Source organism: Salvelinus alpinus, chromosome 37, assembly GCF_045679555.1.
Source record: "Salvelinus alpinus chromosome 37, SLU_Salpinus.1, whole genome shotgun sequence".
Taxonomy (NCBI): Eukaryota; Metazoa; Chordata; class Actinopteri; order Salmoniformes; family Salmonidae; genus Salvelinus; species Salvelinus alpinus.
In genome coordinates, this window is record NC_092122.1 from 3,132,512 (window position 1) to 3,158,276 (window position 25,765).

Consider the following 25,765-nt stretch of genomic DNA (forward strand, 5'->3'; position numbering starts at 1 on the left):
TTACATCTTTGGCCATTGGCAGGTGTGTGCGGTGGAAGCTCTTGTGTGCGTAGAAGTGGGGAGACTGAAGCTGACAGCTGCTGTGATAAGACCGCCTATGACTGGATCTATGAGGACCCTCTGAAGCCTGAGTGTAGCGCAGCTCCCAGGGACGTCCCATGCCATCCTCCAGGCCCTCGTCCACCCCCCCGCTGTCTTGGAAGCCCCCTCTGTGACCTTCTCCATCACCCGTAGGATGATTCAATTCAATTTGATTTATTTCACATGATGATCTCCCAAATGGCCAAAAATCTGTGGCGTTTCATTCAATGTTGCTGCGACAGCTATGATAAAACATTACACTGAGATAAAACCATGCAACATACAAACTGATTTTGTTGTGTTGTAAAACTATTGAAGGTTTATTTTCCTGTATGTTGATCAGTCTGTTGGTATGTGTCTTTACAGAGTTTTTGCAAATTGCAGTAGGCGGGTGGATCTGAGCCAGCTTGAGATTAACTGTAGGTTTGATTCGTGTGGGAGGAACGACATGGCTTGTTCTCCTCTGGCGCAGGCTGTTGAGGAGTGTAAGAAAGCAGGCATCTGTGTGAACTGGAGACAACTCACCAACGGGACCTGTGGTAATTTAACTCATTTTTTCAAAAACTTCCCGAAATGTGTATCGGTGCTTGGAAAATCAACTGAGGCGTTGATAAAAAATAAAAAAAAGAAGGAAATGTAGTTGTATTTGTGTATATATAAATAAATAAATAAAAATCATCCATCATGGTGTACTGATGCTGGGGAAATGCATTAAGACACAAGGTCAAGAAGAGAGAAAGAACATTTGACTAAATAACTTAATTTTTTTCAGCTATTGGGTGCCCGACAGGGATGGTGTACAGAGAGTGCCACGGTCAATTGGATGACTACTGTCACGGAGGGTAAGTGAATCCATCTCCCTGTGTCCTAACTATTTAACATTTTACGTGTCTAAATGTATAAAAAAGTGTCTGAAAAGTTCAAGAGTCTTTTGTGTTCCACGTTCTTTCTGCAGAGGCCGTGTTCAAGGGAGAGTACTGGAGGAAGTTAAGGCTGGATGTTTCTGTCTCAGAGGACAGTTCAGAGCTGAGGAGCACAAGAATATCTGCGTGTCGGACTGTCCCTGTGAGTGGAGTTTGGATTCTCTCTTGAGCCTAGGGCCAAATCCTAACTTGAGAAATCCACTTGTATAGGTTGAAGTTTAGCTTGTGATCATCTGAGTTAGGGTTTCCCAAACTAGGGACAGGGTTTCCCAACTCGGTCCTCGAGACCCCAAGGAGAGCACATTTTGGTTTTTGCCTTAACACTACACAGTTGATTCAAATAATCAACTAATCATCAAGCTTTGATAGTGTTAGGGGTAAACAAAATGGTGTCCCGAGGACTGAGTTTGGGAAACACTGCACTATGAGTATCCCAAATCAGGATTTGGCCTGAACACATTGACTGCAATGACCTCCAGGTGTGCAATTTATACATACTATCAGGGTTGGGGTTAATTTCACACATTCAATTCTAATTCAATTCCCTCTCCCTGTAAATTCCATTTAATAAAATTCTAATTCCAGGTCACTTTAAATGCAGAGATACTTTAATTCCTCTCAATTCCATTGTAAGTTAAATTACACGAATTCAATTCCCAATTCAATATTATCCCCAACAATTCCACATTCGAATTCAATTCCTTCAGGCTTTCAGACTGATCATGTCAAAGCCTAGCTATACTGGTAATATGGAAATACAAGTTGAAATTAATTTAAAATAAATCCTGCAAAATATTTTGTCACACTTTGTGCATTAATTTCATTTTCTGGGAAATATACAAATATTGTTTTCCAATTCAAACAGTCCAAACCGTTTAACAGATTGTTGACATTCGAATTGAATTCAACATACATTCTCCGCTTCATGAGTGAATTACAACTAGATTGGAATTGACCCCAACCATGCATACTATACTGATGTTTTATGTGTAACAAGTTAAACCTCTTCATCATGTCTTCCAGACTGCAAGGGTCCACTGGGAGAGTACAAGCAGGTGAGAAGACCATGTGCTTTCATGGCTCCATGATTACAGCTCTGTGGTTACAGGGCTGATATACTGGTACTTTTTAGTATTAATGTTCTTATGTTTTACAGCTTGGGGAGACATGGCAGTCCAACTGTCAACTGTGTACGTGTAACAACCGAACCAAGACAGAGGAGTGTCAACCTAACCTCCCCTCCCCCGCACCTTTCTGCAGTCAGGACTCAGTCCTGGTCACCGGCTGCTGTGGCGAACAGACCTGTGGTAAGATAATGGACCTGATACTGAATAATAATGATGCATGTCTTTTGTATAGGGTGTTTCGAAATACACTCACCTTCCTAGTGCTCACATTACCTCACTTTCCTTTGCAGTCGAGAAGACATGTAACTATAATGGAAGGACCTACAAAGTAAGCATCCTAGATGTTTAGAAATACCAACTTTATAAAGCTACTGTACCAGAAAAAAAATATATACAGTGGGGAGAACAAGTATTTGATACACTGCCGATTTTGCAGGTTTTCCTACTTACAAAGCATGTAGAGGTCTATAATTTTTATCATAGGTACACTTCAACTGTGAGAGACGGAATCTAAAACAAAAATCCAGAAAATCACATTGTATGATTTTTAAGTAATTAATTTGCATTTTATTGCATGACATAAGTATTTGATACATCAGAAAAGCAGAACTTAATATTTGGTACAGAAACCTTTGTTTGCAATTACAGAGATCATACGTTTCCTGTAGTTCTTGACTAGGTTTGCACACACTGCAGCAGGGATTTTGGCCCACTCCTCCCTACAGATCTTCTCCAGATCCTTCAGGTTTCGGGGCTGTCGCTGGGCAATACGGACTTTCAGCTCCCTCCAAAGATTTTCTATTGGGTTCAGGTCTGGAGACTGGCTAGGCCACTCCAGGACCTTGAGATGCTTCTTACGGAGCCACTCCTTAGTTGCCCTGGCTGTGTGTTTCGGGTCGTTGTCATGCTGGAAGAACCAGCCACGACCCATCTTCAATGCTCTTACTGAGGGAAGGAGGTTGTTGGCCAAGATCTCGCGATACATGGCCCCATCCATCCTCCCCTCAATACGGTGCAGTCGTCCTGTCCCCTTTGCAGAAAAGCATCCCCAAAGAATGATGTTTCCACCTCCATGCTTCACGGTTGGGATGGTGTTCTTGGGGTTGTACTCATCCTTCTTCTTCCTCCAAACACGGCGAGTGGAGTTTAGACCAAAAAGCTCTATTTTTGTCTCATCAGACCACATGACCTTCTCCCATTCCTCCTCTGGATCATCCAGATGGTCATTGGCAAACTTCAGACGGGCCTGGACATGCGCTGGCTTGAGCAGGGGGATCTTGCGTGCGCTGCAGGATTTTAATCCATGACGGCATGGTGTGTTACTAATGGTTTTCTTTGAGACTGTGGTCCCAGCTCTCTTCAGGTCATTGACCAGGTCCTGCCGTGTAGTTCTGGGCTGATCCCTCACCTTCCTCATGATCATTGATGCCCCACGAGGTGAGATCTTGCATGGAGCCCCAGACCGAGGGTGATTGACCGTCATCTTGAACTTCTTCCATTTTCTAATAATTGCGCCAACAGTTGTTGCCTTCTCACCAAGCTGCTTGCCTATTGTCCTGTAGCCCATCCCAGCCTTGTGCAGGTCTACAATTGTATCCCTGATGTCCTTACACAGCTCTCTGGTCTTGGCCATTGTGGAGAGGTTGGAGTCTGTTTGATTGAGTGTGTGGACAGGTGTCTTTTATACAGGTAACGAGTTCAAACAGGTGCAGTTAATACAGGTAATGAGTGAAGAACAGGAGGGCTTCTTAAAGAAAAACTAACAGGTCTGTGAGAGCCGGAATTCTTACTGGTTGGTAGGTGATCAAATACTTATGTCATGCAATAAAATGCAAATTAATTACTTAAAAATCATACAATGTGATTTTCTGGATTTTTGTTTTAGATTCCGTCTCTCACAGTTGAAGTGTACCTATGATAAAAATTACAGACCTCTACATGCTTTGTAAGTAGGAAAACCTGCAAAATCGGCAGTGTATCAAATACTTGTTCTCCCCACTGTACATACACACAAGACCTTTGTACACATTGGCAGCTCTTCTTGGCTGATGTCTATGTGCCTGTTTGGTTAGGTGGGAGACAGATGGACAGACCTTGCCCTGCCCTGTGAGTCCTATAGCTGTACCAGAGAAGGCACTCAGACAGTGAGAAGGGTGTGTCCCCATCAGAACTGCTCAGAGGTACCTGCTGCTCTTTCTCTGTATCAATCACATGTATTTATGAAGACATTTTTACATCAACACCTGTCACAAGGACATTCTTTTCAATGTCACTTTTTTATTTCTAGGAGGACAGAGTATGGGACGAACAACATTGCTGCTACACATGTAAGCTAACTCTTATCTCTAGTCCGTGTTGTAGGTAAATGATCATATCTGGTCACACTGACCATGAAGAGAGGGAGAGCCAGACATCTAGTGGTTGAACTGAGGTGGTTCACTTATTCACTGTGGACGTTTCCACTGCAAGGAGAGACTAGAAAATCAACAACAATATAACGTTTCCTAGTCTTTGTATCTGTTTCTTATAGCTCCAGGGGATGATTATTTACAATGTAACTCTGAACTGTATTAAAAAAAACTATATTTTCGTATTTTGTTTGTCTGTCCTATGTTAAAAATAATTGTTAAAGTGTTCAACATAGAGCACATTAGTTCAGAGAAAGAACTGTGGTGATGATGAGGTTTATGCATTTGTTTCCACTCACACACTTCCGTTGCCTCTACCCCAGGTAACCAGACCTGTGCTACCAGGGTTTCTAGTGTGAACATCACTGTAGACAACTGCACAGCAACACTACAGCTGCCCACGTGTCAAGGCCAGTGTGGGACAGAGACAAGGTAAGACTGGTCAGAGATTATTAGTGCACTTTATTGTATGTTTCTCTGGATAAGAGTGTGTGACATAACTACAATGTGAATGTCTTGTCTGGTCCTCTTCTCTTCTCCTTCCTCTCCTCCCTCTTTCTAAACCTCAGATGGGTTGTTGCTCGCAGTATTCTCCAACTGGAACAGAAGTGGGAGTGTTGCAGAGTGAGGAGTCACGAGAGGAAGTCAGTGAATCTGACCTGTACTGGGGGCTCCGTTATGCCACACCTGTATGCACATGTTACCAGCTGCGAGTGCCATACCTGCAGTATATTGCAGTAAACATCGCTTTGTGTTCTGAACGTATATGCACACAAACAAACAAAAAATCTATATTGAACTGTTATTAAGATGGTGAAAATGTGCCAAATCAATGTTTTTTCTAGATTCTGCAACCTTCCTATAATAGTGTCTTGGTCGGTGTTTTGAGGGTCTACTGTACAGTACGTGCAGAACAACGGCTTCATGTTCCCTTAGTAGAATAGGTTTTTCAGCTAGTGCACATCGGTCGAAAGGCCTTTTTCTATATTGCATATACTCTGTTCCAGTGCAGGAAGTGGACCACTATATGTAGAATATTGTTGATTGTGTATGTATTCCATAGACTTCACATAGGAAATCTTCTAATGATCCACCCAGCACTTTTTGCACTTTTCCATCTAAAAGACTGCAGCTCCAATTTGAAAGTGATTTTGAAATGTTTATTTCAAGAACTGTAACCACTTTGATTTTGCTGATTTTATTTTAAATAAAGTACTGAAGCTTCCACATTGAATAACCATTTACTTATCACAATCAGTTGACTTTCATTGATGAATGTGCATGAATTGAATTAACATGAGTATTGATTAAGATGAATCTGATACATTAACATCAGTATTGATTAGCTGAATTCAACAAAAGTTGCTAATCCTATCAGAGATATATAGGTGCACTATTACCTACCAATCAGGATCAGTTTCTATGGCTGCCAGGGGTTCTGAAGCTTCCTTCTGCAGGGCCTACTGAGACACCCCTCAAATCTGGAGACCCCCTGTAAGAATAGTATAAATATTTTCTGAGAACATTTTAAAGAGGAAACCCCACTGAAATGAAATGGCACAATGTCACTAACCCTTTTGTCTTCATATTAAACAATAACATATTCACCTTAAAACAACTAACAGTGCTCTTCCATAAAATATTATGTTCTCGTTGCTGATGTTTTTCTATTCATGTTGGCATGTTCATGTTTTTCCACGCTTTTCCAGAGACCCGTCAGAACTCTGTAAGGCCCACTAGGTGTTCTAGCTCCCCTGGTTGAGAACCATTGTTCCACAGCCTCCTGTCCCATCCTCAGTTGAGGGAGAGCGACATTGTTTGAAACTCCACAACAAAGACCTGGAAGACTTTGAACAGGCATGGTTACACCCTGCCTTAGAAAAGCATAAATGAGTTTCATGAGGGAGGAAAAGGGACCATAATCACTGCAAGTCTGTAGAAGATTTAGACTTTAACTCTACGTGACCTGCTTGTAAAATACACCGTTTTTAGTAGTAGGACTCAAGGAGAGGATTTACAGTGTGTCACGGAGTCTCTCATATGATATTCTTTCCATGAGTTCAGTGTGTGTGTAAATGTGTATAAATGTGTGACGTGTGTAAATGTGTGTAAATGTGTGAGCATGTTTATGTCTATTTGCTTTGCGTCTGTGACATAGTGTTCCGTGAACCTTGTGGACTCTGCTCCAGGATTCCTATGATTGGGTCCTACCTCTCTCATGGACACTCACGTTTTTTTAGGGGACGACCTGAATGTCGACATGATCAAAGAGTTCACATGAGTGGTGGCCTGCGGGTTACTGATTACTGTAGAATGGATGTTAGAGTTTCAGCCAATCAACATCCAGGATCCAAACTACCTGGGCTATAATGCCTCTTTAAGATAAAGGTTTGCTCTTCAACCAAAGTCCTGTCAGTGAAATCCTCTGCCGCTCTAACACATCTCTCCATCTCTTCGTGGGACCTCTGCTGCTGCACTGTTAAAAACTGGTATTTTTTTTATTAATATACTGTTCCTTGTGCTGGATAGTGTGTGTTGTACATAGTATGTTGACTGATTTGATTGGTAATTGGTAATAATGACTAGAGCAACAGGAGCAGAAAATGATTATGTAATGCTTAACCTGCGTAGCTGCACTGACATTTGTGTACCTAAAGAGAATGTGATTCTACCGGAAGGTTTTTATAGTCACAGTAGTCAACCCCAGATCTCGCCGTCTGTCTGCCTGTAGGTCCGCTGGATCACTCTACATTTACCTGTGTCAACTGCGGAGGTCATCATGAGTGTTGAAAACAAGGCACCCCGGGAGCCTTGCTGCTCCAAACTGAAGGTCAGTGTTTTAACTCATCTTCAGGGTATTCTGGGTAGTAAGGACGTATGCCTCCTAGTAGATGATGAAGAGAAACAGTCAAATTAGATGTACTTGGGAAAGAAACATTTGGAACTTAATAGTGGTCCACACAGAACTTGCAAGGAGAAATTAACTGATGTCTCTTGAAAATTACATATCCCGGAAAGAAAAAAATAAATGTTAAATAAGATGAAATAAGCCTGATTGAAGTACTGTCCAGACAGGCAGAAACTAGGGAATAGTGCCATTCTCTCATGGAAGCCTTATGTTCCACATAAGAATGAAGACAACTAAGTAAGTAAATCAAGTATTGAGAGGCCGCCTGTGTCGTGTAAAAATCTTTCCAGCATGAAATAGTTCCCAGTTCAATAATTGCATGTGCGTCTCTTTATGCGGATGGCTGAGCTCATGCGGATGTTTCTCTCTCACCCTTCCTTGCCCTTGATTTAGCTATCTAACTAACAAATATATGCACTGTCAATCAAAAACTTTGTGCCAAAAAAACATCTTCTCACATCAACCATTAGCACTTTGGTGCTCGAGTCCGGGTATTTATATGATGATCTCATGCCTCCAGAAGCTTCTGATTGGTCAGTGTCAATACTCCTTGTCACCATTGATTGGCAGATGTGTGAAGCATATGCGCTTGCCCACAGAATAGTTTTCAGAGTTCGAGGGAAGGTATGAGAGGGAGGCATCCTCACGAGCTCAGTCATCCACATAAAGAGATACGCGTGCAATTATTGAACTGGCAACATTTTCACACTGTGAGAACAGCATGACGTCACAATCAGAACAAGATCAGAATGATTGTGAACTATTTCACGCTGGGAAGATTTTTACATGACAGCCTGGCTGTTATATTTGCTGCTGTTGACTATGGCAAATGGGATTACAGTGATTGTGTAAACGTATTCCATGGATAGCCTCTGACCCAGACCTTTACCGACAGCTCTTTAATAGTTTATTCTCTGTACAGCTCAGGTTCAGTCTTTTAGAAAAAAACACCAACGGCAGATTGACTAACAAAAGAGCAAACAAACGCTTAACTATATCTGGACTGAAGGGGAGAGGGGCCAAATAGGCAAAAAGGTGATGAAGCAGGAGGGGGGGGAGCGGAGAGGGCAGACCTGTAAAATGACAAAGCAGTTTTTCAACCTAAATATTTGGTTGAAACACAGTGTTTGTATTTATTCAGCCATACATACTGTACACACACACACACTTATAGATCTATTTTATTTTATTTAACATTTAACATTTATTTAATAGATAAATTATAGATGCGTACATAAGTTATTCCCTAGAACTGACTGTTATGATGGCCAATAACCTGTTACTTTGTCTGTTATGAATCCATAACTGAAGCGATATCAGCACATGGCTGGTTGACAACACCTTTTCCAAATGGGTCAGGGTCTTGTTGTCTGGGTATTATTTGTTGCTTTAGGATTGTCTTGAACTACAGTAGATGTCCTGTCTTATTAACAATCAACTGAATGTAGGACAGTGGAAGTGGTGTCAAATAATCCATACTCATGTTTTCCTGACCCTTCAATGTTGTTTTGTTGTGCTCTGGGTAGATTTAGGATGTCAGTTTACCCTTCCCAAACCCCAACATTAACTATAATCTGGGAAACACAAATCTGGCTTCAGATCAACATCTAGACTCTAGGGACATTGCCTTCATCGAACACTGCTTTGTGTTTATTTTCATAGCTGTTCCTGGTTTCCCTGTCCTTTGTGTACTTTGCAAAAGCCTTCGGGGGAAGCTACATGAAGAGCTCTATCACCCAGATAGAGAGACGCTTCGACATCCCCAGCTCACTCATAGGAGTCATCGATGGCAGCTTTGAAATTGGTAGGCCTAAATCCTAATGTCCTAAGTACTTAGTCCTAAGGTCTTGTTTTCCCAGGGCCCGAAATCAATAGATGATGTTTATTGTTCTACAAGAGAACATCAATCACTGGCCCTATATACGTGTCCTGAACATCTGAAAGTGTGTAAGCAGTACAGTTAAAGGGCTCCACCTAACCATACCATGTTTCTTTTTTTGTGTGGTCTTGCTGCACAACCAAAATTCCTCTGGGACAAATACGTTTGAAAGTTAAAGCCCTGTAATGGGCTAGGTGGAATTTTCACCATTTTGCTCACAATCCTTTAAGAAACACATTCCAAGAAGTATTGGGGTTGATTTGATTCGGAACAGTAAAAGCCTGTGCTCTGTGAGGTTTTGCCTTCTAACTTTAGCTCCATAAACATTACTCATTGGCTATATCATGGTTCTGTTCTCTCTCCTACCAGGTAACCTGCTGGTGATAGCATTTGTGAGTTACTTTGGGGCGAAGCTCCACAGGCCCAGACTGATAGGGATTGGCTGTCTCATCATGGCTGCTGGGGCCTTCCTCACTGCTCTGCCACACTTCTTCCAGGGACAGTAAGTCTACCTCTTATTTGGTTTATTGACTATCTCTAGACTGTTTATATTTGTGCATAGTACATACATGTAAGTTAACATAAGGCGTGACAATAAAGAATTGAAAGAAAATCTTAACACTTCGAAAGAAGTGCTACAAAAAACAACAAAGGAAATGTTTGGGTATGAAGAAGGGACATGCGGCTTCTCAAAACCACTGTATCACTTTATAGAGGAAATATACATTTCATTTCTTTCCCATGCAGGTATGTATATGAAACAACCCTGTCACATATACCTGAGGAAAACACTACAGAAAGTATTCTGCCTTGTCTGGCCAACACCAGTCATCTGGTCATAAATGATCAGGATACAGCTGCGAGTAAAGCAGGTAACAAGTCAATCACCATCACTGCAGCATCAGAGTCTGGCTGCATCTGGGAACATAGTTCAATATATTATTCCTATGAATTTTAGTCTACATACAGTATTAGCGCCAAACCAGATGAGGCTAGTGGGAGGAGCTATATGAGGACGGGCTCAATGGAATACATGGAATGGAATTAATGGAATGGTATCAAACATATGGAAACCACGACTCCGTTCCATTTATTCCATTCCAGCCATGACAATGAGCCCATTGTTCTATAGTTCCTCCCACTAGCCTCCACTGCGCCAATCTCAGATAAATGGTGTGTCACAGGTTAAAAGTGCCAGAGGTGTCACTACAGACCCGGGTTTGATTCCAGGCTGTGTCACAACTGGCCGTGACCAGGAGTCCCATAGGGCGGCGCACAATTTGGCCCAGCGTCGTCCGAGTTAGGGGAGGGTTTGGACGGGTTGGGCTTTACATGGCTCATTACACTGTTGGGGCGGGCCGGACTTTGGTCGTCAGTCGAACAGTGTTTCCCCCGACACATTGGTGCAGCTGGCTGCCGGGTTGGGCGAGTGTTAAGATGCGTGGTTTGGCGGGTAATGTTTTGGAGAACGCATGACTCAACCTTCGCCTCTCCCGAGCCCGTTGGGGAGTTGCAGCGATGAGACAAGATCGCAATTGGATATCACGAAAATGGAGAGAAAAGTTTAAAAAATATAAAAAATTGCCACAAGTTATTTTTTTATGAAGCAGCACTGTGTATTCAAGACCATTTTGCCCTTAAGGACAAGAAAGTTGATCCTAATTGTATACCTTTTTTTCTGAATACTGGTCCTAGGAAACCAAAATGATGTACTTTTTTGTTTTTGTACTAGCCCTAACACACCTGATTTAAAGCAAAGGATTGATGAGTGGATTAGTTGAATCAAGTGTCTTATTGCTAGGGCAAAAACAAAAATATGCACACCTTTGAGTCCCCAGGATTAAGAAACCGTGTTTTGTGTTCCCACAGCGTGTGAGAAGGAGGCAGGCTCTTCCTTGTGGATCTATGTATTCCTGGGTAACATGCTGCGTGGGATTGGAGAGACGCCTGTCATGCCTTTAGGAGTGTCCTATCTGGACGACTACGCCAGAAAGGAGAACACTGCCATCTACCTTGGTTAGTAAAACACTTTTCAGGTGTACCATATCAACATTGGATAGTAAACCTCTTTTTATACCATACTGCGTCTCTTCAACCTCTTCCATACCACATCGCTCCCGGTTGAAGTTTCCCCTAGACGTAGGTCTAGGATCAGCTTCCCCTCCTCAATCCTAAACTTAACCATTAGTGGGGAAAAGAAAACTGACCCAAGATCAGCATCTTGGGGCAACTTCACCCAGCACCTACCACTTGTATTGTGTAAACCTTGGTTAGAAACAATCTATTCAGGCATTCCATATCAAAATCTGCCGTCCTACAAATACCGGTAGCTGACTTAAATGTATCAGCTACAGCAAACCATATGGTAAACGAATATGGCCGAACTAACTTCAGTTAAATCTATTGTCTTTGCTGTTGATTGCTGCTTGAACTGTATCTGATCAACTCTCTCTGTCTCCTCTGCCTCAGCGTGTTTACAGACTGTTGGCATCCTGGGGCCTGTATTTGGCTTCATGTTTGGCTCCTTTTGTGCCAAAATCTATGTGGACATTGGCTCTGTGGATTTAGGTAACCGACCCTTGAATTAACAAATCCTACTTTTTATGTAAGTTAGGACGTATTTATATGTGCACATCAATATTGTATTTATGGCGGAATATGTGTTACTAATAATCATGTTGCATTTGCCTCGTTTATTAGTTACTAATATTAGTTACTAGTTATTAGTTACTTACTTGTTAATCCATCTATTTGGGTTGAATCTGAAGTTGATTAACTTCTATGATGTTGCTAAATCGTGTCAGAGGGTAGTTGTTTGTGTGGTTTGTTTGCAGAACGGTTTGGTCATCTCGAGTTTATTGGTTGGGACTTGTTGGGTGCTGAAGGTCATTTCTAAACATAGAGACATTTAAATCTGTTTGCATTAAGAGAAGAATTATCCTATCTACCTAGAACAGTATATTTTTATCCACACAGCAAATTGGGCAGTGTTAACTTTGGTTGATTTCTCAATATAACATTTCTAATGTTAATTCAGGAGTTAAATGAACTCTGTAAGAGTTAAATTAACACTCAGTGGTGTAAAATAACCCCAGTGTTGATGTTAATAACCAGTGTTGAACCAAAACCACACCCATCATTATCATATTTCCTAGCATGCTCTATTACAGGGTGATTTTTTAGAATTGTTTGTTGCAATTTCTATATTTTTTAAATGTACATTGATTGATTAATTAACTTTATGCAATGTAAATATAAATAACATACATTGTTCTAAACTAATCCAATCTGTTACTTGGACTTATTTCAACCGTTACTGAAATGGTTGTTCAAGTTTAGATGCTTTAGGTACTGTCATATCTTTGCTTTCCCAACCCTGGCAATCATGCTGAATGCAGGTTGCGAGTGAATAACAATTCCAAATGTTGGATATTCTCATTCTGGCTGGATTCCAAGAGGAATTACACATGACTTTGCAAGCCAGCATAATGTGACTTGCAGACCTGAAGTGGCCTGTAAAACCATGAGTTTCAGGCCACTGCATTAGGGTAAAACTAGGCCTTATGAAATACAGAGTATCCAAAATATTATTTCATACTGTTCTTTCCATGATATAGACTGACCAGGTGAACGCTACGATCCCACATTGATGGCACTTGTTAAATGCACTTCAATCAGTGTAAAAGAAGAGTAGGAGACTGGTTAAATAATGATTTTTAAGCCTTGAGACAATTGAGACATGGATTGTGTATTTGTGCCATTCAGAGGGTGAATGGGCAAGACAAAAGATGTAAGTGCCTTTGAACAGGGTGTGGTAGTAGGTGCCAGGCGCACCAGTTTGTGTCAAGAACAGCAATGCTGCTGTGTTTTTCACGCTCAACAGTTTCCCGTGTGTATCAATAATGGCCCACCACCCAAAGGACATCCAGCCAACTTGACACAATTGTGGGAAGCATTGGAGTCAACATGGGCCAGCAGTTCTCAATATTAGGAAGGTGTTCTTAATGTTTTGTGCACTCATTATTGTAGTGTCTTAAAGAATTTGATTTTAACGAAAGCATATTCACTTTGGATCTCACTTGGTGATGGTGACAAGACTGAAAATCAATGAACAACCATGTCTCTGTCACTAACATACACAGTCGTGGGTGGTAACTACTCGAAAAGCACACTGGAAAATATGCAAACGGGACTTTACACTAAGCAAAGTGTTAATTTAACACTGAAAAGTGTGGACCCGTATAGACACTGGAACAGTGTTAAATGTAAGAATCAGTGTTTATTCAACTGGAGAATTTGCTGTGTAGTAATGATGGTCCTTAGAGAGCTAAGATTACCAGGGATTTCTATAGAGCTAATTGAGCCATGTAGCTGATTCTCCACATTTTGAGCATTACTTGATAACATTGATATTGATATTATTGCTATTTCAGATTATAATGGAATATGAATTCAGCAGCCCAGAATTCAGCAGTTAGTTAGTTATTTTAAGGCAATGTCTGATCAATTGACCATGTTACCCTCATATTCACTCACATCTGTATCTCTCTCCTACCCACAGAGAGCATCTCCATCAACCACAAGGACTCTCGCTGGGTGGGGGCCTGGTGGTTAGGCTTCCTGGTATCTGGCTTACTGATGCTCCTGGCTGGGATTCCATTTTGGTTCCTCCCCAATACTATGGCTAAGCAGTGCAAGAGCCCCAGCAAAAAGAAACAGAAGGAGGACATACAGGCGAAGAGTTCCTCTGACACCTCAGAGGTGGACCAGGAGCAGGGCAGTTTCCTACCAGAGGACAATACTGAGGAGGATGCACCACAGCCTGTCACCATGGCTGCCATGGCTAAAGGTATTGTGGGATTGATTCCATTTATACATTCCTAGTCCCTTCACCTAGCTTCAGAGAGGGTGGGATAGGTGTTGGAAAAAGTCATGGCTCCACCTTGCCCAAAGTTGTGTTTCTGCTAACTAACCTTCAGCTGTCCAATACTTTCAAATCTATGATCCCAGAGTTGTTAGGTGCTGGGGAAAGAGGCTAGTGACTAATGGAACTGAGGCGGCAGAATTCTTGCATTGTCTTCAATCATTGATGGACATTACAGCTTAGACAAACCTGATCCAGAGTCTGACCACTGACCCTTAACAGACCCCTAACCCCTGACCCCATTTAAGCACTAATTTATGTGAGACATAGGACCAAGCGTTGCTCAAGACTGACAACTTAGTGACAGTACAGACTCTGACTACAGCCAAATGATTACAAATGCCACATTCCATTGACCACATTTCATTATATGGTGGATACTGTACCTTATCTATGCCATTATACTAGAGTGATCAATGTATTGTTGAACATTTGATTTCCCTGCCTCCAACTATTTTGATGTTACTGAATATTACAATATGCCTTTCTGAATTGTGTTATTTCTTGTTATTTCCAGATTTTGCGCCGTCCCTGAAAAGGCTGTTCAGCAACAAAGTCTACCTGCTGATCATCCTGACGTCCGTGGTGGCGTTCAATGGCTTCATAGGGATGATCACCTTCAAACCCAAGTTCATGGAGCAGGTCTACGGGCAGTCTCCCTCCAAGGCAATCTTCTTGATAGGTAGGCTACAGTACAAGAGGCACACACACAGACACTTTCTCTCGCCTTCACTCAGAAGAAAGCCGAAGCCGTGCTGCCATTGAAAGAACATGTGACTGAGATAAACATGACTAAAAGTGGGTGCATGTGTGGGCGGCAACTTTAAACTGAAAGAGCACTCTGTACCGTTATTAGATAGTACAGTGGCTAACCTGATTACTCACCACCACTTGTCAACGAGTATCTAGCTCATATTGTACATGACTGTCATGCAACACTTTTCCCACACAGCTTGTACTCTCAGCAGTAACCGTGCATTTAAAATAGTCTACTATGCATTAGTTTTACACATGCTAAACATTATAAATCATGCTGATACACATGTTTCCATCTATGCTCAACTACTTTCCTGACAGTCTTTACAAATCTTTCAATTTAGCCTGTTTTATGTTTTAAAATGTGATGCATGGCAAATGATTTGACCGCTTTTGGGAAAGAAAGTACTACAAACTTGACCTGTCTGTCTCTGTCCAGGTTCGATGAACCTGCCTGCGGTGGCAGTTGGGGTCATCGTGGGAGGCTTGGTGATGAAGCGGTTCAAACTGAGCGTTCTGGGAGCAGCCCGACTCTCCATCATGTCCTCCTTCCTCTCCTTCTGCCTCCTGCTCGTCCAGTACTTCCTACAGTGTGACAACTCAGAGGTGGCTGGCCTCACCATGACCTATCAAGGGTAAGTAGTGTAGTTCATGCAATATACAGTGCTGTCAGAAGGTATCCACACCCCTTGACTTTTTCCAAATTGTGTTAGGTTACAGCCTGATTTTAAAATTGATTACATTGAGATTGTGTGTCTCTGGCCTACACACAATACCTCATAATGTCAAAGTGGAATTATGTTTTTCAAATTTTTTACAAATTACTTAAGACTGAAAAGATGTCTTGAATCATTAAGTATGCAACACCTTTGTTATGGCAAGCCTAAATATGTTCAGGTGTACAAATTTGCTTAACAAGTCATAAAAAGTTGCATAGACTTACTCTGTCTGCAATAATAGTGTACCCCACACATACAATTAATTATCTGTAAGGTCGCTCAGTCAAGCAGTGAATTTCAAAAACAGATTCAACCACAAAGACCAGGGAGGTTTTTCCAATGCCTCGCAAAGGGCACCTATTGGTAGATGTGTAAAAATAAAAAAACACACATTCAATATCTCTTTTGAGCTTGGTGAAGTTATTCATTACTCTTTGGATGCTGTATCAATACACCCGGTCACTACAATTATACAGGCGTCCTTCCTAACTCAGTTGCCGGAAAGGAAGGAAACCGCTTAGGGATTTCACCATGAGGCCAATGGTGACATTAAAACAGTTACAGAATTGACTGGCTGTGGTAGGAGAAAATTTAGGATGGATCAACAGCATTGTAGTTACTCGACAATACTAACCTAATTCACAGAGTGAAAAGAAGGAAGCTTGTACAGAATAAAAATGTTGCAACAAGGCACTAAAGTAATACTGCAAAAAATGTGGCAAAGCAATACATTTTTTGTCGTGAATAACAAACATTATTATATTTGGGGACAAATCCAATAAAACACATTACGCAAGGACAAACCTAAAACATAAGGCCAAATCTACACTGTAGTTGCTTACCAATAAGACAGTGAATGTTCCTGAGTGGCAAGACACGGAAACGGTTGTTTAGCAATGATCAACAATCAATTTGAAAGAGTTAAGAATTTTGAAAAGAATAAATGGGCAAATGTTGTACAATCCAGGTGTGGAAAGCTCTTTGAGACTTGGCCAGAAAGACTCACAGCTGTAATCGCTGCCAAAGAGGCTTCTACAAAGTATTCATTCAGGGGTGTGAATACTTATGTAAATTAGATATTTCTGTATTTAATTTTCAATACATTTTCAAAAATGCCTACCAATGCCTACCTTCGTCATAATGGTGTATTGTGTGTAAAAAGTATATATAAACTCAACAAAAAGAAGAAACGTCCTTTTTTCAGGACCCTGTCTTTCAAAGATAATTCATAAAAATCCGAATAACTTCACAGATCTTCATTGTAAAGGGTTTAAACACTGTTTCCCATGCTTGTTCAATGAATCATAAACAATTAATGAACATGCACCTGTGGAACGGTCGTTAAGACACTAACAGCTTACAGACAATTAAGGTCACAGTGACACTAAATAGGCTTTTCTACTGATTCTGAAAAACACCAAAAGAAAGATTCCCAGGGTCCCTGCTCATCTGCGTGAACGTGCCTTAGGCATGCTGCAAGAAGGCATGAGGACTGTAGATGTGGCCAGGGTAATAAATGTCAATGTCCTGTGGCAGACCAGGGGGTTTGGTCAAGACGTTTACCCAGAACAGACACGGACAGAGCAGGATTAGCTCAGTTTCAAGGGTGTTTATTTAAATAATAGTTCAAAAAAGAAAAGGATAGGTCTCCCCCATGAGACCCTCTCCGGGATACCTTCTTCAGGGCTCCGGGTCTGGCTGTATCCTGTTTGGCACTCAAACTCAAATTCCCTCGTTTCCGCTCGGGCATCGTCTCCAACTACACGGAAGTCACCTTACTTCCCCCAGTCCCCTTGTGTGCTGCCCTTCTGGCAGCTTTATGGGCCTTGCACAGCTGGTGAACAATCCGCCCTTGTTTACTCACCAGCTGCCAAACAGCCCCAATTAGTCATGGCTGGGGAGCCCGTCGAGACCTGGCACGTCCAGCAGATGGAGCCATCGCCTCGTGATGTATACTCCATCTGCTAACAGGCCTCGACGAGTCTCCCCCTGGTGGCTGACCTGCTGTATGCCACAATCCGTACTGTGAGACGCCTAAGACAGCGGTACAGGGAGACAGGACAGACAGCGGATTGCCCTCGCAGTGGCAGACCACGTGTACCAACACCTGCACAGGATCGGTACATCTGAACATCACACCTGCGGGACAGGTACAGGATGGCAACAACAACTGCCGAGTTACACCAGGAACGCACAATCCCTCCATCAGTGCTCAGACTGTCCGCAATAGGCTGAAACAGTCTGGACTGAGGGCTTGTAGGCCTGTAAGGCAGGTCCTCACCACCGTCGTTGGACAAGACAGGACTGGCAAAAAGTGCTCTTCACTGACGAGTCGTGGTTTTGTCTCACCAGGAGTGATGGCCGGATTCGCGTTTATCGTCGAAGGAACACCGAGACCTGTACTCTGGAGCGGGATTGATTTGGAGGTGGCGGGGCCATACTGCTCGTTCTGTGTGTGATTTCCTGCAAGACAGGAATGTCAGTGTTCTGCCATGGCCAGCGAAGAGCCCGGATCTCAATCCCATTGAGCAAGTCTGGGACCTGTTGTATCAGAGGGTAAAGGCTAGGGCCATTCTCCCCAGAAATGTCCGGGAACTTGCAGGTGCCTTGGTGGAAGAGTGGGGTAACATCTCACAGCAAGAACTGGCAAATCTGGTGCAATCCATGAGGAGGTGATGCACTGCAGTACTTAATGCAGCTGGTGGCCACACCAGATACTGACTGTTACTTTTGACCCCCCCCTTTTGTTCAGGGACACATTATTCCATTTCTGCTAGTCACATGTCTGTGGAACTTGTTCAGTTTGTGTCTCAGTTGTTGAATCTTTTTATGTTCATACAAATATTTACACGTTAAGTTTGCTGAAAATTAACACAGTTGACAGTGAGAGGACTTTTCTTTTTTTGCTGAGTTCATATTATTCCATTTTGAATTCAGGCTGTAACACAACAAAATGCAGAAAAAGTCAAGGGAATACTTTATGAAAGCACTGTAAAGGTTAGGGTTAGGGTAAGTTCCTCTCCTGCCTCCTGCTCATCCAATACTTCCTACAGTGTGACAACCCAAGAAGTGGGTTACCAAGGGTAAATACTGTAGTTCATATTGCGTAAATAGAGTAAATTAATTTGTAGAAATGTAAATAGCTGGACACTTAGCGTTTATACAGTGGTTCTAAGAGAAGGCATGAAGCACAGTGTGAGTGTCACGTTCCTGACCTATTTCTGTTAGTTTGTTTTATGTGTTAGTTGGTCAGGACGTGAGTTTGGGTGGGCATTCTATGTTTTCTGTTTCTATGTTGGTTTAGGGTTGCCTGGTATGGCTCTCAATTAGAGGCAGGTGTTTGGCGTTTCCTCTAATTGAGAGTCATATTTAGGTAGGTTGTTTCACAGTGTTCGTTGTGGGTGGTTGTCTCCTGTGTCTGTGTCGATGTTACACCATACGGGAATGTTTCGGTTTGTTCGTGCGTTTATGTAGTCTGTTCCTGTGTCAGCGTGCTTCGTGTATTTGTAAGTTCGTTTGTTCAGGTCTGTCTACATCGTTTTGTTATTTTGTTAGTTATATCAAGTATAGTTCGTTTTCGTCTTTGTCTGTTTTGTTTATTTAATAAATCAATATGTCATCACAACCCGCTGCATTTTGGTTCAATCCCTGCTCCTCTTCGGATGAAGAGGAGGAGGAAAACCGTTACAGTGAGTGTGCTTCATCAAATATTATATTTGGATTGCTACACAATCAGATTTTGCTTGTCTATTACTGTTGCTACTGATTTAGATAATATAAGATAACAAAATACAAACTTTGATCTTTGTCTTTGTGGTCATTATCGTTGCACGGCACTGCCTTGTAAAACAATAAACACAGTACATTGTCACACTTTTGACTCATAGCCACATTGTTACCTTTATCCCCCAGTGCTACAGAGGTGTCTTACCAGCCGGAGAGCTTGCTGTCTCAGTGTAACATGGGCTGCTCCTGTTCCCTGAAACACTGGGACCCTGTGTGTGCCAGAAATGGCATCACCTACGCCTCCCCCTGTCTTGCTGGCTGCCAGACCTCCACGGGCGTTGGCAAGGAGATGGTAAGACATCTCATGACTAAATGTCTAAATGTGTTCTGAGTTACTCTCAACTCCTCCTGCCTTGTTTATTAACACATACATCTCTCTGTTGTTACAGAAGTCTCTGTTTCCATAGGGACAACATATGAGTGTAGAACTCCAGTGAACACTTCGGAATGTTATATACTATACCACACAATCCGTTGCGTTAGTACTGGGCTGGAGCCAAAACCTGCGCACCTTGTGGGTCAAACCCATAACCAACTTTGATGAATTTAAAGTCACTGTTTCTCCTTCTGTTTTTCCATCTTCCTGTGTTCCACAGGAGTTCCATAACTGCACATGTATGCAGGAGCTGAATGTGGGGCTGATGGCTCCACCAACCAACATGTCCGCCATCTTGGGCCAGTGCCCCAGGAAGAGTGATTGTGACAGGATGTTTAAGTTCTACATGGCTGTCTCTGTCCTGGGGGCCTTCGTCTCTGCCTGCGGGGGCACATCTGGATATATCGTCCTGCTCAGGTAAGACAAGACAATAGGATGGATGGAACTGCCCAGTGGTGGAAACAGTACCCAATTGTCATATTTGAGTAGAAGTAAAGATACCTTAATTAAAATGGCTCAAGTTAAAGTGAAAGTCACCCAGTAAAATACTTCTTGAGTAAAAGTCTAAAAGTATTTGGTTTGAAATATACTTAAGTATTGAAAGCACATGTAATTGCAAAATTATACTTAAGTATCAAAAGTCAAAATAATTTCAAATTCCTTATATTAAGCAAACATTCCAACACTCAGACATGATTCTGAGTGTCTACCAGATCAGAGGCAGTAGGGCTAACCAGGGATGTGTTCTTGTTAAGTGTGTGAATTGGACCATTTTCCAGTCTTAAGTATTCAACATGTCAGGGAAAATGTATGGAGTAAAAAGTACATTATATTCATTAGGAATGTAATGAAGTAAAAGTTGTCAAAAATATAAATAGTAAAGTACAGATACCCCCCAAAACTACTTAAGTAGTACTTTTTAACTTTACACAACTGAAACTGCCCACTTGTGATTGGAATCGCTTTTGTATTGTTCTTGTTTGCAAACTTTGTTTACCCTCAATGTGTTGCTTTTGTTTTGTTTCAGATCTATACACCCCGATTTAAAATCACTGGCTCTTGGGATGCATACATTGATAGGCAGAACTCTGGGTAAGTAAGATACATTTTTTGAGGGTATGAACAATCTTAGAACCTTGTGGAACATTCTCAAAATGTTCTATTTTCTTTCAATGTCTTTGGTTGAGGAACTTGAGAAAGAAAAACACTTCAGTAACTTATGTGTGTGCTTGCAGGTGGAATCCCTCCCCCTATCTACTTTGGAGCTTTGATTGACAGGACGTGTCTGAAGTGGGGATTAAAGCGATGTGGGGGTCAAGGAGCATGCAGACTCTACGACTCACATGCATTCAGGTACAGTCAACTGAACTCAACTGATAAATGGATGGATGGACTTTATTATAACTTCTTATGGCTGAAATCCCGTTAACGGGATGATATGACAACAGCCAGTGAAAGTGCAGGGCGCCAAATTCAAACAACAGAAATCTCAGAATTAAAATGCCTCAAACATACATGTATCTTATACCATTTTAAAGGTAATCTTGTTGTTAATCCCACCAAAGTGTCCGATTTCAAATAGGCTTTTCAGCGAAAGCACCACAAACGATTATGTTAGGTCACCATCAACTCACAGAAAAATTCTGCCATTTTTCCAGCCAAAGAGAGGAGTCACAAAAAGCACAAATAGAGATCAAATTAATCACTAACCTTTGATGATCTTCATCAGATGACACTCATAGGACTTCATGTTACACAATACATTGGTCTTGTTCGATTAAGTTCATATTTATATCCAAAAACCTCAGTTTACATTGGCGCCATGTTCAGAAATGCCTCCAAAATATCCGGAGAAATTGCAGAGAGCCACGTCAAATAACAGAATTACTCATCATAAACTTTGAAAGATTCATGTTTTACATATAATTAAAGATACACTTGTTCTTAATGCAACCGCTGTGTCAGATTTCAAAAAGCTTTACGGCAAAACACAATATTCAATCATCTGAAAACAGTGTTCAGCCACAAAAGCAAGCCATACAGTTACCCGCCAAATTGTGCAGTCAACAAAACTCATAAAAAGCATTATAAATCTTCACTTACCCTTGCTGATCTTCGTCGGAATGCACTCCCAGGACTCCCACTTCCAAAATAAATGTTTGTTTTGTTCGGTAATGTCCATCATTTATGTCCAAATAGCTATTTTTGTAGCGTGTTTGGTAAACAAATCCAACGTCAGGAAGCGCGTTCACTAAAAGCTGACAAAATGTCCAAAAGTTCCGTAACAGTCAGTAGAAACATGTCAAACGATGTTTTGAATCAATCTTTAGAATGTTTTTAACATAAATCTTGAATAACGTTCCAACCGGAGAATTACATTGACTTCAGATGAGCGATGGAACAGAGCTCCCTCTCATGTGAACGTGCATGGTCAAAACATGGTCAGGTCATGGCAGACCTGACTAATTCCCCTCTCATTCGCCCCCCCTTCACAGTAGAGGCATCAGACAAGGTTCTACAGACTGTTGACATCTAGTGGAAGCTGTAGGAAGTGCAAACTCATCCATATCTCGCTGTGATTTCAATAGGATATTGGTTGAAAATCGACCAGCCTCAGAATTACCACTTCCTGTTTGGATTTTTTTCTTAGGTTTTTGCCTGCCATATGAGTTCCGATATACTCAGACATAATTCAAACAGTTTTAGAAACTTCAGAGTGTTTTCTATCCAATACTAATAATAACATGCATATATTAGCAACTATGACTGAGGAGCAGGCCGTTTACTCTGGGCACCTCTCTGCACCTTTCATCCAAGCTCCTCAATACTGCCCCTGCAGCCATAAGAAGATAACCTCTGTCCCTTCTCTACCCCATAGAATAACGTTCCTGGGTCTGGTCTATTGTCTATACGGCATGGCCAACCTGCTGTGGTGGGTGCTGTACCTGCAACTGTCCAAGCGGCAGAAGAAGAGCCAGGCCAAGGCTACCGCCCTGGAGGCCAATGGGAACAACAATCCCAATGGACATGCCATGGTCAGCATCTTTAAGAACAATGAGGACCTGGACAGGGACAGTGAGAGCACCATCTGAGATACCAAAGAGATTTCCAAAACAAATGGTTTTTGATCCTGTATTGTGCCATGCCCATGATCCACCTGAAGTGTTTTGGGGTATTTGGTGACTTGTCAAATGAACAAGTCCATTTTTTGCCACAACTCGGTACAGTCTTAAGCCAAGACCCAGTACATTGGTAGGAATTGGTCGCTATTTGTGAAACTGTTTTTGCTGCTAGATCTCATCGACCAAAGCCCTGATATATTTACCATCCTCTCAATGTTATTAATGCAGTATTCAAAATATGAGATCCCAATGAAGTATTCCTCCCATATGAGTTATTATGAATAGTTTGCCAACCACAGTCCGCACCTATTACGTGTCTCTATCTCTCCCTTTCCCATCCGAAGGACCCTTGTACATACTATAAACAAAAAACCTCTTACAAGTTCTTTCGAAACTTGATTTCTGGCCTATTTCGATTTCTCTCTTGTTATATACAGTGCCTTGCAAAAGTATTCAGACCCATTGTATTTCTTCACATTTTATTGTGTTACATTTTAATCCACTTTGTATGTAAAAACATTTGTGGGGTCAACAATCTACACAAAAAATGTGAAGCAACGTGACAACAAGGGGATGCAAAAATGTCAGCATAATACTTTCTACTTTTACATCTTGAAACACAGCTTGTGTTTTCGAAATGATGAACATTGAGATATTGAAGACATGATAGATCAGACGCATAGTATATTAAAACCTCTCTGGGATAGGTGGGACGCTTGCGTCCCACTTGGCCAATAGCCAGGGAAAATGTAGAGCGCCAAATTAAAAAAAATTATATAAAATCAAACTTTCATTAAATCACACATGTAAGATACCAAATTAAAGCTACACTCGTTGTGAATCCAGCCAACATGTCAGATTTCAAAAAGGCTTTTCGGCGAAAGCATAAGATGCTATTATCTGATGATAGCACAACAGTAAACAAAGAGAGAGTAGCATATTTCAACCCTGCAGGCGCAACACAAAACGCAGAAATAAAATATAAATCATGCCTTACCTTTGACAAATGGTCCTTTTGTTCGATTAATTCCGTCCATATATATCCAAATTGTCCATTTATTTGGCGCGTTTGATCCAGAAAAAAACAGCAATTTGAAATACATTACAAAATATCTCAAACATTACCTTTATACTTTGCCAAAACATTTCAAACTACTTTTGTAATACAACTTTAGGTATTTTTAAACGTTAATAATCGATCAAATTGAAGACGGGTCTATCTGTTTTCAATACAGGAGGACAACAAACTAACGTAACTTTTCTAGTCTTGCGCATCTCTCAAACAGTACACATAACGTTACACTGATTTCAGATGGCCATACTTCTTCATTGCACAAAGGAATAACCTCAACCTATTTCCAAAGACTGGTGACATCCAGTGGAAGCGGTAGGAACTGCAAACAGGTTGATTAGAAATCTAGTATCCCAATGAAAACCCATTGAACAGACAGTGACCTAAAAAAATAAAAAATCTGAATGGTTAGTCCTCGGGGTTTTGCCTGCTACATAAGTCCAAATCTACTAATAATATGCATATCTTATATTCTGGGGATGAGTAGAAGGAAGTTGAAATTGGGCACGCTATTTATCCAAAAGTGAAAATGCTGCCCCCTATCCTAGAGAAGTTAAGGAGTGAGATCTGTAGAAAGACAGAGTGGCTGTGGAATGTGCTGGGAGGAGATCAAAGGATTGCTACAGGGGAGGCAGATGGACATCTGTGGACTAGGCGAAGGAGGGGTTGAGGTCAGGAGGTCAGGTCAGATCCCACGAAGGGAGTAATAAGAGTTTAGTATCCTGTTACCCTCTTCCTGTGGAACCATAAGGTGTAAGGATTGGAGAGAAGGAGTGTCTTATGTGGGCTATATATACCTGTGATGGTGAGAAATGTTTGGCTGTCTGAATTACAGCTGTAAAGACCCTTTTTTAATATATATATTATTTCCCCATTATTTAACCAGGTAAGCTAGTTGAGAACAAGTTCTCATTTACAACTGCGACCTGGCCAAGATAAAGCAAAGCAGTGCGACACAAACAACAACACAGAGTTACACATGGAATAAACAAGCGTACAGTCAATAACACAATAGAAAAAAAAGTCTATATACAATGTGTGCAAATGGCGTGATGAGGTAAGGCAATAAATAGGCCATAGTAGCAAAGTAATTGGGCAGAATTAAACTTGGTTAAGCTTCTCTAGTGTCTGTGAGTTGTTTACTCTGAAAAATAAGAACCTAACAACACAAGACAACATGTGAAAACACAATCTCATGAAATAAATGGGACAACATAGGAGAGGAACATTTCAACATGTGATATCATAGTTACAGTAAAATGCAGGTGTTAATGTTAAAGGACAGAATGTTGCTGTATGCTGATTACTTGGGATTCAACTTCTGGGTTACTACCTACCTGAAGTTGCTGCTGTGCCACCAGGTCTGTGGAGATACTGTAGATTGGCACAAATACATTTCTGCACTTTGTCTAAAGTATTCTGACTTAAATTATTGTAAAACCTTGTACTCTGACCACAATTTGGAATCTGCCTTAAATGTAATTTCAACTCATAACCTTTTGGTCGCTAGCAGCCTGAAATGTCCTGCTACACTGCAGCTGCACCAAAAGATCTTTGAGCATGAAAGAGATAATGCCACAGCCTTATTGGCAACCATGCTAAAAGCTGCCCAGAATCAAGTAAATAACTGTCCAATTATCACCACCAACATAAAACTAGCAATATTCAAGGACACTTGAAGTAT

The 25,765-nt window shown here is 41.4% G+C and overlaps 2 protein-coding genes across 2 annotated transcripts in view; both read left to right on the forward strand.

Moving 5' to 3' along the window:
• LOC139565686 (mucin-2-like) overlaps positions 1-6,072 on the forward strand; it is a 42,171-nt gene extending 36,099 nt beyond the window's left edge. Inside the window, exons 32-42 of the mRNA XM_071386184.1 lie at positions 23-230; positions 448-620; positions 854-923; positions 1,037-1,146; positions 2,028-2,059; positions 2,161-2,311; positions 2,422-2,459; positions 4,204-4,311; positions 4,419-4,458; positions 4,863-4,971; positions 5,109-6,072. Coding sequence (XP_071242285.1) covers positions 23-230; positions 448-620; positions 854-923; positions 1,037-1,146; positions 2,028-2,059; positions 2,161-2,311; positions 2,422-2,459; positions 4,204-4,311; positions 4,419-4,458; positions 4,863-4,971; positions 5,109-5,280 — 1,211 coding nt within the window. The 3' untranslated portion in view covers positions 5,281-6,072. The remainder of the gene's footprint in view (positions 1-22; positions 231-447; positions 621-853; positions 924-1,036; positions 1,147-2,027; positions 2,060-2,160; positions 2,312-2,421; positions 2,460-4,203; positions 4,312-4,418; positions 4,459-4,862; positions 4,972-5,108) is intronic.
• A 384-nt stretch (positions 6,073-6,456) lies between these two features.
• On the forward strand, positions 6,457-25,201 carry LOC139565793 (solute carrier organic anion transporter family member 1C1-like). The gene is made up of 15 exons (XM_071386362.1): positions 6,457-7,028; positions 7,271-7,369; positions 9,110-9,251; positions 9,696-9,828; positions 10,074-10,198; positions 11,196-11,342; positions 11,796-11,894; positions 13,888-14,175; positions 14,768-14,932; positions 15,446-15,641; positions 19,638-19,803; positions 20,108-20,304; positions 20,915-20,979; positions 21,123-21,240; positions 22,766-25,201. The coding sequence occupies exons 2-15, from the start codon at positions 7,319-7,321 to the stop codon at positions 22,977-22,979; spliced, it is 2,106 nt and encodes a 701-aa protein (XP_071242463.1). The 5' UTR covers positions 6,457-7,028; positions 7,271-7,318; the 3' UTR covers positions 22,980-25,201.
• The last annotated feature ends 564 nt before the right edge of the window (positions 25,202-25,765 follow it).